This window comes from Octopus bimaculoides, chromosome 13 (assembly GCF_001194135.2).
Source record: "Octopus bimaculoides isolate UCB-OBI-ISO-001 chromosome 13, ASM119413v2, whole genome shotgun sequence".
NCBI lineage: Eukaryota > Metazoa > Mollusca > Cephalopoda > Octopoda > Octopodidae > Octopus > Octopus bimaculoides.
The window spans coordinates 647,314-659,689 of record NC_068993.1 but is presented as its reverse complement, the minus strand read 5'-3'; the positions used below and the strand labels follow the sequence as shown (position 1 = coordinate 659,689).

General features: G+C 33.0%; 1 protein-coding gene across 5 annotated transcripts in view; it reads left to right on the top strand.

The window, feature by feature from the left end:
* Nucleotides 1-10,960, top strand: part of LOC106871442 (elongation of very long chain fatty acids protein AAEL008004) — a 21,203-nt gene extending 10,243 nt beyond the window's left edge. For all 5 annotated transcript variants that reach the window (XM_052972291.1, XM_052972292.1, XM_052972290.1 and 2 more), the window contains 7 exons: nt 1,665-1,748; nt 2,549-2,736; nt 3,285-3,365; nt 3,920-3,976; nt 5,632-5,737; nt 6,336-6,472; nt 7,343-10,960. In XM_052972291.1, the coding sequence (XP_052828251.1) occupies nt 1,694-1,748; nt 2,549-2,736; nt 3,285-3,365; nt 3,920-3,976; nt 5,632-5,737; nt 6,336-6,472; nt 7,343-7,597 (879 nt within the window). In that variant the 5' untranslated portion in view covers nt 1,665-1,693 and the 3' untranslated portion in view covers nt 7,598-10,960. The remainder of the gene's footprint in view (nt 1-1,664; nt 1,749-2,548; nt 2,737-3,284; nt 3,366-3,919; nt 3,977-5,631; nt 5,738-6,335; nt 6,473-7,342) is intronic.
* The last annotated feature ends 1,416 nt before the right edge of the window (nt 10,961-12,376 follow it).

Below are 12,376 nucleotides of genomic sequence, written 5' to 3'. Positions count from 1 at the left end.
TGTCTGTATGGTTTGGGGTCGCTTCATTAATTCCTCCCTATAATCTATATCGATTGGCATTTCGTATTATGACCGTAACTCCAAAAGAAAATACTAACAGAAACCGGAATACGAACGTGGTTAAATTTTTTCGGACGATAATACTTCAAATATGTATTTATTAATGGTTTGAGTGTATAAAATATGAAATTTTAGGTATAACAATACGAGTAATATTAAGTTCAATTTGTAAAAAAAAAACAACTTGTTTTATCATTTTTATAAAAACGATCTGTCACTCCTATATTGGACGAAACAATGCCTTTATATATATATCTTTTATATATATACAGATATATATATATATATACATAATGAGCCACTATTAAGTCTAATATGCAGTGTCACCATCCCAGACAAGCGCATCAAAGGGGATTAGCTGCTAAAGTTCTTTACCTGAAATTCATAGACACACCGACAGGTTGTTGAGTGAATAGTGTTGAGATGTACTCAAGTTTAGCTGTCTGTGTATAAAATTGTATATATATCATCATCATCATTTAACGTCCGCTTTCCATGCTAGCATGGGTTGGACGATTTGACTGAGGACTGGCGAACCAAATGGCTGGAGTGTGTATATATATATATAAGAAAAAAAGGATTAAAAAATTCGGGTAGATAATCAATAAAGTACTTGGTTTAAAATGAATTTGGTTAATTATATCAATCAAAAACCAATAAATGCAATAAATCCAAGGTAATTCCTCAAATAGATCCAAATATTTAGAAAAATTTCAAGTAATTCAGAGTATCAGACAACAAAAATATGAGAAAATCCCATCTTGTAGAGTTCCCGATACGAAACCAACAATTGTTTCTGTTGTATTGACATATTTAGATATAGAAAATATCATTGAAACGAATATATCTGAAAATATATGTTAACGTCATGGTTGGAATGCTATTGATAATAGGTCTACTTGATCAATATCAGCTTGGGGCTAAAGAACTTTTGAGGTAGTTTGGTCTTTGAGAGGTCAACTAAATGGCCAGATCGAACAATCTCCAGAGTACTTGTAACTCAAGATGACCACCACCCCCAAACATCTACCATCTCTAGTATTTAGTCTTCCCATAGTTAAGGTGTAGACACACCCACACACTTGTCAATCAGGTTCTCACGAGCCTAACTCACCTGACTGAATGAATGGACTTTGTGTCGTAGATACGATTAATCTTCATTGACCATTTTGACAATATTTCTACAATATTAAATGAAAAACTTGTGATCCGTTACATTAGTCTTAGAACTGTGAACCTCCTCACAGCTCTCTTCTATGATTTTTTACCCCAAATTGCAGAACCCTTACCTATATTTCCCACCACCTTAATTTTAAATTTAATTAAATAAAACATTAAATGAAGCAAAAATGGTTTTAGAGAATTAATTCCTATTTAAAAAACAACAAAAACATTATTTTGAAATTGCTAAATAGAATTTGTTATAAAATAAATTTTATTAAATTTTATTGAAAGAAACTTGTGGAATCTACTACGAGGTACTCTCACCTTAGAGACACTGGTTCTATTTTCATCTATTACTTGTCACTTGTTGCTGTGTTCTTTGCATCTGTTACTACAGAAATTGGTTTCAGATTCTTTTATTGGAATTCTTTGATATTTAGATTCTTGAAGTCAGCAGAAAAGTTTCAAAATGTTGTGGATGACAACTGCTGCGAAAGTCTATGATGAAGTGATGCAGAAGGGAGGTAAGTATTACATTGTTGCAACTATTCCAATCAAGTCCTTAAAAGAGATTTAAAAAATTCTTTATTCGTTGTTTTATCCAATTCCAATTTGTCCTGATGTATCCAAGAGTCAAAAGTGATTTAAATGTATGGCTACAGATATGTTTGTGTGGTTCGCTTCACAGTTACACAGTCGTAAGTTCAATCCCTCTACGCTTTGTATTTTCTACCGTGGCCTTCGGTTGACCAAAGCTTTGGAAGTGAAATTTAATAAAAGGAAACTATGTGAGCCTTTCCTGTTCTTGGGTGGTGGTCTTAATTTGTTTTCCTGTTTACCAGCTCCACATACTTTTTGGCTGATCCCATTGAGTTTCTGGTCTGAGAATAATTTTCTCTCTCCTTTCTCTCATCACTCACAGAGGCCCTGGGAAAAAGAGTAATGGATGCTGCCCCTCCCTTTTATGAACTGAGCCCTTAAAATAAAAGGATGGAGATGTGAACTTTGCCAATCACAGCTATGGCAACCCTGAGCTGTGACTGGGATAATTTCTTGCATTTTGGAATTCTACCAGAAGGTGTTTACAAAATGGCTGTAATCCTAGGGAAGCCACATGCTTAAATATGTATTACTCTTACCTCCTGGTTTCCTGGTTTCATATAGCCATGGTGTTGATATTATAGTCGTATAATGTATCACAAACATATGTTTCCATGGAAAATTATTTGATCAGTATCTGTTTTTAGACTTTTAGACTAATTAGCACACACAATGATGATGGTTCTGATGTATTTCTCATGTGTGTATGTTTATCATCCGACAGATCCCCGTGTTGCTGATTGGTTCATGATGTCTTCACCTGTCCCTAGTTTCCTTATATGTCTGGTCTATATGGTCATTACTAAAGTTGGACCCATATTCATGGCCAACCGAAAACCCTTTGAAATTCGTAATGTCATGCTTGTTTACAACATTGCAATGGTTTTATTATCTGCATATATATTAGAAGAGGTAAGTGTTCTAATTTGTTTCTCACCTGGCACAGGTGTGATATGTCTTTATTTGAATTATTGAATCAACCCCTTACCAACAAGCAATACCCTACTAAGTCATGCAGCACTCCACTAGACACATGGTAGGGTGTGATTTGACCCAGAATATTTTGTGCATAATATGAGGCAAATTGCTGTTTTTTATAACTGTAGAATCCACGATAAAGAATTATTTCTTTGGGTCAGCAAAATTTTAAAAATTCTTTTATTCCATTTGCTATTTATTGTTGTAAAAGATGGTTAAAACATGTTTTGACCTAGTTACAATAGCAATTAGAAACAGTCAGTTTGTATTATTAATTTATTACTGTTTTTAATGAACCACTGGGTCCATACAATCTCTCTCTGCCCTTGTCTTGCTCAACCATCTTTCACCAAGTGAAATATTTTACTTCGGACTCCTATCTTTTACCGTTTACTGTCACAAATATATTCACCAACATCAAATTCACTTTTCCAATCATTTTCTTCTCAAACATATTATAAATACTTGTTTTAATATTTTAGTTCATATCATCTGGCTGGTTTGCTGGTTACAGTATACGATGTCAACCAGTTGACTATTCTCGATCTACACAAGCCATGAGGGTGAGTTACTCTTCAAAATTTTATTTTCCATAAATAATGGTTTTGAATTTTGCCACAAGGGCAGCAAGTTTAGGGGAGGGGATGAGTTGATTACATTGACCCCCAAAGAATGTAAGGTAAAGTTGACCTCAGTGGAATTTGAACTCTGAACATAGTGACAGGCGCAATATCACTAAGCAGTTTGTCCAGCACGATGCCTTAATAATAATAATAATGATTTCAAATTTTTGCCACAAGGGAGCTTATGGGAGGGGATTAAGTCAATTACATCGACCCCAGTGTTTCACTGGTACTTAATTTATCAACCCTGAAAGGATGAAAAGCAAAGTCAACCTCAGCAGAATTTGAACTCAGAACGTAGTGGCAAGCGAAATACCACTAAGCATTTTGTCCAGCATGCTGCCTTAATAATAATAATTTCTTCCCCAACTTCTATCTTAACATTTCTTTCTTGCTCCATAATCAGCAAGAGAATATATGGAAATGAAATGACATGAAAATTGGGATAACATAAATGGATATATTTTGATTTTCCTTTCTATTTTCTCCAACAGATGGCAGCAGCCTGTTGGTGGTTCTATTTTTCTAAATTTATTGAACTTTTTGATACGGTAAGATTCCTCTTTTTATATTTCATTAACCAAAATTAGTTTCTATTGAAAGATGGCTTGAAATCCTGGTAAATTGTATAAAAACTTAATTTAAAATCAAATAACATTTTAGAAATATATTTCCTAAATGTAATTTAAAATATTAAAAACGCCTTTTCTGCCACTAAGGTTAGTTATTTCTGGTTTTACTTATTCTCTCTCAAGAACTTTTTCCATTTAAATCTTGATAGAAAAAGTCTGAGAGAAGCCTGTTTTAGCAATGGTTTAGATAAATCAAGGCTGCAACAGAAAACATCCAAGGTGTTCCACACACACTGGAAGTTTTTATGGTATCTTAAAATTTAAATTTGAAACAATTTTTTATTTTAAAATACCAAATTTGATTTCACACTTCACTGATTCTTTAAATTTCTTTTTAGTTTTAACAATTTTATAAATTAGGCTGTTTTTTAACCCCTGGTCAGTTCTGAGCTGATATGGGGCTATCCTAGCTTTTTTATATATGCAGGAATCCCAGGCTCTCATTACCCAACTCCCTAAGACAATAAGGTGTGATTTAAAGGAAATATTGCTGCTATTTCTAGCAGGTTGTTCCCTTATTGACCTTTTTAATTAAGGTAATCAAACTCCAGACTTGTGCAGTTATTGTGTTGTACCTGTTACTACTACTTTACATATTTAGTTTGGGTGACAAAAGAGTTGGCTAAATTAACAAAACAGTTTCAAATGAAACTCATTATTGTATCTGGTGTTTTTTTTAGAGAAATATATTGAGGCAGACATGTGGTCTGCTTAAACTTGTTTTGGTTAAAACAAGTTGGTCAGAATCTCTTTCATGATAAGATATAGTTTTGCAACAAGACTCGCATTCGGCTCTGCAATGGGCTGTTAGTGTTGTTGTTGTTGTTCCCATGGTGGTTTCACTCAACATTACATGGTATGGAACTCATTAACCATCCACCACCTTTTTTTTTTTTATACTTATACGTAGATGGAGAAGGGCAACACCAATGGCTCTTTTCAGGATTTCCAAGACTAGAATGAGGAAAGGAGGAAGTCCAACTCAGATCAGAGACTTGACCAAAATCCTTGCAGCAGACGAGACTCTGCTAAAGACCCTAAAGGGCCAGGTAGTTGGGATTAACTGGATGACAAATCATATCACACTACCACTCTCACACAGTCATTTAACCACAGACACACTTCTTCTATTAAATATCTACACTATTCCCATCAGCCAAATTTCGTTTCCCATTTTAACTCAAGGCTTTAATAGAAAACGACCAAGAATTAGACTGAAACCAGGTTACGATGCAGTAAACTTCTTGCATTGACCTCAGGATGGAAACAAAAATTACACTATGTCACAGTTGTATATTTTAAAATCTCTCCCAAAATTTGTTAGTAAATTCAGCAAGTTGATGGCCAAGTTCCAATGTCTGTTAATGGACTCTGTCCCCAGGCAACAGAGTTAAATTCTGTTGGATTTGGTCATGTCTGCAATATATTTGTATCGCTTGTAATCTTATCGATGTAACTTGAATTTTTAATGGTAAAAACATTTGATCTTGTGTTTGAATATTTAAATAAACAATAAATTAATTAAAGATGGCTCCATTTGAAGATATTAAACCAAGAAAACATTTTAATTGCAGATATTCTTTATTTTGAGAAAGAAACTAAATCAAGTCTCTTTCCTTCATGTCTTCCATCATGGCATCATGCCAGTCTCATGGTGGTTTGGAGTAAAATTTGTCCCAGGTAAATTTTTGATTTCATAAATTTTTTCTTGGTAATTCTAGTAAAAACTTAATCCTTGTGAGATTTCAGTGGCATTTCAACTGTTGTTGTTAAGCATTGCATCTGCTATCCATAGTGTCCTTCCATTTATTAGATGGTGATTTAAGGGAGATTTGGCTGTTGTTTCTACAATGTTGAATGACTATGCAAGTGGTTTACTCATTGGATGTTGTTGTTGTTTAACCCTTAGTCAACTTTGATTGAGCAGACCCTATGATAAAAATCCAGTTTCAGATTGGAGTATCTGACATTGGCACAGGTGTGACTGTGTGGTGAAGAAGGTTATTTGTCAAACACATAATTTTGGGTTCAATTCCACTGCATAGTACAAAATTCTGTCTGATCTATGCAGAACATGGAAAAAAGACGTTAAATCACATTGACTGGAAATTTGGCTGCTATTTCTAGCAACTCGGACGACCAGACTTCATAGCTGGTGGAAACAATGTAGTTATCTCCCTTCCCTCATTCAACAAAATTCCAGAATAAAAAAAAAAAAAATTCCTCTTATTGTCAGTGTCTGGAAATTAATTAAAACAAAATTATTTTTCTTTTCCAGGAGGTTTTGGAACTTTCCATGCGATGTTAAATTCATTTATTCACCTTGTTATGTATGTATATTACGGATTAGCAGCAGCCGGACCCAATTTCAAGAAATATCTTTGGTGGAAATGGTATATGACTTCATTACAAATTGTAAGTAGTTTGGTGTGGAATTTCTAAAAGTTGGATTGGTTAAGAGGAAGAAGCATCTGGTCTGTTGGCCCTGACAGGCTTAGTAGGGGTCATAAGAATTGGTAGGAAAAGAGAAAAAACTAGGGAGGGGAGCAGATTTCAAGGGACCAAAATATTTATTGTGGAGAGTAGACTGGGGTGGGGAGTGATGTGTGAAAGAAGAGTGTCTGAGTGAAGAGGATGAGATTGGTCAGCTGAAAAGAAAAGAGGCCAATGTAGTTGTGGTAGAAAAGGCAGAGAATGGACACAGCATTTCCATGGGTCAGAGATTAGTATCTCGGTATTCTGATGGACTGAAATGTGTTGGTACTTCAGAGGACTAAATTTAGTCACGTGTACTCAGATATGTACATAATAAACTCAGCTGTGTGTGTTGCCATGATCACACATATGAAGTCACAAATATACACTAAAGTAAATATGTATGTACATGCATACACAACTGTGAATGATGGTGTCCCTACACACACAGAGCTTAGTACACATACATTGAAAGTTACAGATGTGTGTATTACAATGAGAGGGTGAAAAGTAAGAGAGAGAGAGTTAAACCCAGCTTGTGTGTAGAGAATCTGGATCAGTGATATGGCTACAAACATCTGTTGTTGACCAAAAGTCTGTAGAATCTTCCTTGTAACTACTTTGTATTGTGTTGTTAATGTTTTCCTAGCTTTAAATGTGAATCCTTCTTTGACAACAGTTTTTATTGTTTTAGTAAAATGTTTGTAAAAGTATAAATTAATTTGGACAATTAGAATCCAGCTTCCAGTTCCATAATTACCACTGATCTCTGCTTCATTTTAAGTTTTTCTTTTTCTATTTTCTTTTCAGACACAATTCATATTTGTATTTATTCATGCCTCCCAACTCCTGTTTATTCCTTGTAACTATCCCAAAGTATTTGCTTACTGGATAGCCCTGTATGCAGTTATTTTCCTGATCCTGTTTTCTGATTATTTCCACAAGACCTACCGATCAAAGCCAAAAGTTGCAACATGCCAAGAATCCAGGACTGGAATCTCCACACAGAAGACATCTAATCTCAATGGTGTTGTTGGAAATAATATTGATAAGAAATCTAAGTAGAGAACTCTTAATCAGTTTTGTATGAAAGCTTTGCAGTCAATGGCTGCACACAAGTTCTATCTATTCTTAATTGAAAATTAATTTAATGTTTTCTTAATTTGTTTATTTGAAGAATCAAGAAGTAACATTGGTCCTGATGGCTTTCAGGAACAATTCTGTACAAGTATTAAAAGCAAAAATATTGTTTTGAAATTTCCATTTTAAAATTCTATTCTACTGCTGATAAAAGACTGATTAACTTATAAATCATCAGTCTTAACTGGATGAAATTATTATTATTATTTTTTTTTTTGATAAAAAAAAAATTTAGATTTATACGAGATATTGTAAGAATTTGTTAACTCTTTTGGTCTGAGGAATTTAATCAAAACAAAATTGTTATTTTTTTTTTTAATATTGAAACAACTTCTTTTCTATGATCCATCACATTTGCTAAATCTAAACATGAACTGTTTTTATAAACTTCATATGAACATTCACTCAGCTGTTGTGAACAAATTAAGTTTCTGCTATCATCACATTATAAACTATATATATGTATATATATATATATACACACATACACACATATATATATATATATATGTATCCTCCATTATTATTTTCTAAGTATTTTTCCAAGAAATTTCAAGCTTGTTTAGTTTTTAGAAATTGATCTATCAAAATAATAACTTGCAGAAATTCTTGTGAAACCAGAAAATAAATAAACTTTGATAGTTTCCCTCCCCCCTCACTTTAGAACAATTACAATGGCAGTGAAAAAAATAGATCTAAACAACAGTTGTAAGTCTTTATTTTTTAATTAAAGATGTCTCCCTTACCAAACAACTGCTGTCTCTGGTCTCCATTGGCAACATTTATTCACTGCTGATCTAATAATGATGATGTTAAAAACATCTGACTACATCCTATTCTCTCTCTGATATTTCCCATTCTGTGACAGTCCGTTCTTTATTTTATAGAATTATTTCCAATCCTGTTTCTGATGTCAACAGCTCCCACCAAAATTTGCATGCAATAGTTGAAAATTAAAGACATTTAAAATCTTGAAATAATGTCTGTAATCAAAATATTAAATTATTTATATAATATTTTCAAAGATTATAATCAAAATATTAAATTACTAAAATGATATTTTCCTAGTTACTAAAAAGAATTTCAGATATAAATCTTCAAATATTTGTGAAAAAAAATTTTTTTTTTTTGTCTTCCGTTCATTTTGAGTTACACAAATTCTTTTTCTTCAAAATAAATTATTGAAAAAGAGTTGTGAATATTATTTTAGATGACCAAAGAAATTTATAATTGCCCACCTTAACTTAAAATCACTTCTGAATCTTTTACAAATTTATATTTGAAATTCTTTCATTAATTGTTTGAAATGCCAAATCTGTAATCAATCTATGAGTTCCTTGTGACTTTTGTAAGTGGAATATTTTGCTTTATCAGAGGAGAGCTAGATATTCAAACTAACAAAATCATCATCATCATCATCAGGCAGACGTTAAACGATGATGATGATGATGATGATAATAAAGTAAAGTTACACTCATTGGAAATAAAATACACATTGCTCTGTGTATGTATGTATATATGTGTGTATGTATATATATATATATATATATATATATATAAACATTATCCGGATACTTCTGATGCCAGTGCTGTACCAAAGTAGAACTCCACCAAACTATAATTATGATAAGGGTCTCATAGTCCCTGGTGCTGTGTCATCTCCAGATCTAGCCACTGCTGAGAGACAGTGACAGTAAATGGGATTGAATGAGTGGAAGATAATTGACTGCGTCTGTAGTGGTTATTCCCCCCTGAAGGGATGGGAAACAAAATTGAATGTAGATGGCTGGAGTGAATACCACAAGGTATTTTGTCTGATGCTCTAATGACTGCCAATTCATGGACATTTATGTGTACACACACTGACAATGCTATGGTGGAGGCAGATAAAATGCCAAGAGCCATGAAATTGATGGCAAGAGGGTTGATAAAGTACCTGGCAAGTAATGGTGTTGATTTTGCTAACCCCTCCCTCATATTTCTGGGCTTTTGCTTATATTAAAACCCATATATTATTATTATAGATAAGTACTGGCTGAGGATTTTGGTTGTTTCAAATCTTGGAACTATTGTTTAGTTTCTGGGAAGACATCAAGAACCATCATGGAATACCATTTTATTAATTTTTTTCTTTGAGAAAATATTGTCTTTGTCCAACTTGACATTTTAATCTCTAAAACATCAAGAAATTCTAAATATCTATGGGGACTCTCTTGATATTTGTGGGGTCAGGGTTACTATGAGTCTCACAATGAACTGGTCCGTTACCTGCAGTGTAGTTGTCTATTGGAAATAAGGGTTACTTTTCCATAGAATATCATAAAAGATGGAACCTAGATTTGCTTTTACTTTTATTTTACACAGATTTCTGTTTTGGCAGAAGCAAAATATTTAGTGCCTTTTTGCTACTATACAAAATTCTCCCTGCTTCATGTGCAGTTTGATATCAAGGAATATGGTTCAAGACTATTGGCTTTTGGATAAACTGAACGAATGCACAAACATGGATCCTGCAAATGCATTTAAAACCAGTAATAATTTTCAAATGGTTGTGTGGTGGTTTCATGCAACTTGTGAAGCAGATGGAATTTCACTACAATCCATTTGCTGATCCATAAATGCAGAAGCGAGTTGAATCCAGAAATTATAGCGTTGTTTTTTTTTTTTTGAAAGAAATATTTTTCCTTATTCTTTAGGTATGTAGCAACCCATATGTTCTCTGTTTATGTCTATTCATTTGGTCATCTGGGCCTTTATAGAACAGTCATTAGTTCTATTTTTGTCATAGAACTGGCATTTTGCTTACTCTATACGCAGGAGTAAAATCTAAAAGTATATTTATAATATATGGCAATATTTCATTATTCCTGCAAGTTATAAAAGAATTTTTGTTTAGGCTATATAGCTTTAATACCTGCAATGAAGAATAGTTGCTCTTCTCTTGAGAAAGGTGTGTGTGTATGCATGTTATTTTTTTTTCATTGAATAGGACTTTTTTTCAATGCTTTAATTTCTATTTTTATATCCTATTTGTATTAGAAGCTGTATATGTTAATTGTTAATATTTGTGAATTGATACCAATACTACTCACCGGAAATTGTATGTTGATCAAGAACAGTGACATCTGCTGACCTTGTTTTATTTTGAAAATATATTTTGTAGTTTTATTGCTTAAATGATATTCTCTCAATAAAGTTGACCAATGATGCATGAGTGCAGTCCAATCTAGTTTGCTATTTCTGTTGATAAATCATTTCAATAAACAGAGGTTTCTATTTTCTCACTTATTTTTGTTTTTGTTTATCTCTTGACTCTCTCTCTTTCCAATTAATTTCCTACACAGAATTCCAGAAAAAAAATTCTTTCTCATGTTGAAGAACTTCTAAATTTGAATTTCAGTATGTAATTTGTTCTTGAAGAAAAATTAGGACTTAAGATAAAGTTTCTACTCGGAACAGACCTAGTAATTTGGAATTTTAGGTTCTTAGAAGAATATATACACTACTTAACCATTTTCTTTTGCCAGAAGATGATAGCTTTACCTCCTCAGAAGCCATCTACTAATTACAAATCACAAACGTCTCAAAGACAATTCTAACTGGTTGAAACAACCTGCAGAGGTCTAATCCATCTCTCTTAACAAATAGATAGTTTCTTATAGGTTCTGTTCATGTTGATTAAAAATGGAATGATATAGAAATAGTTTTAAGGATTGAAACCTGGCTGTAGGATCAGTTAAATGAGAATTAAGACTAAGTCTACAAATGCTTATAATCAGGTGATGAATTTATTCCTCTCTGCAATGTATACCACTGCAGGATCAAAGCCAGCCAATGTTCAATATTGAAATTTTTAGAAATAAAACTATTCCAGCTCTGTAGTCTCATCAAGGATTTGGTGTACCATTGACAGTTTACACCAGACTTTGGCAGAAACATACAGTCAATTTAAATTGGCAACATACAGTCAATTAAAATATATTTTCACAAAGGTTGGTTAATTTGGTAAGAATTGGTGACAGACAAAACTTTCATTGTCTGAGCTGAAATCTCACCAAAGTTGACTTTGTCTTTCATCCATCTATGTTCGATAAAGTCAAATACCAGTTATATCCCAAGATCAGTCCAATCGACTATATTGATCAACCAACTAGAAGCTGTAGTATCTACAAAAGAATCGAGATCTATTTTCACCTCCGCTCGTTATAACTATTGTTTCTATAAAACAGTAGCATTTCTCTCCCTTCTCTCTCGAGAACACACTGTCACCTAAGAACAGATAGTCATTAATTTTCTTTCTTTGCATGTTAATTACACAACAGTTTTAATTATTACCATGTTTCGTTTTCAAAATAATAAACTTTGATTAATCTGTTCATTGGTCGGCGTAAACCTACGAAGCTATGAACTCTGACCTTCATTCTTGAACAAATTTAGAAATCAAAACTGTTACAGTCGGACTAAACCCGTATTCTTTTTTTTTTTTTTTTTGACATAGTATATCAAGGACTACGTCATTCTGTGTAGTAGACATTTTACTTTTGAAGTCTGTAGAGGGGTGGTTCGAGAGTGATTTCGCTGTTATTTTTAACTGTTTAAATGGTCGCATAAAGAGGCACCCGTCTCATTTATTATCTCTGTAAAAGATGGAATTAAAAGTTATTTCCCTTGAATGGTAGGAATTGTTCCCCCACTTTGTCCATC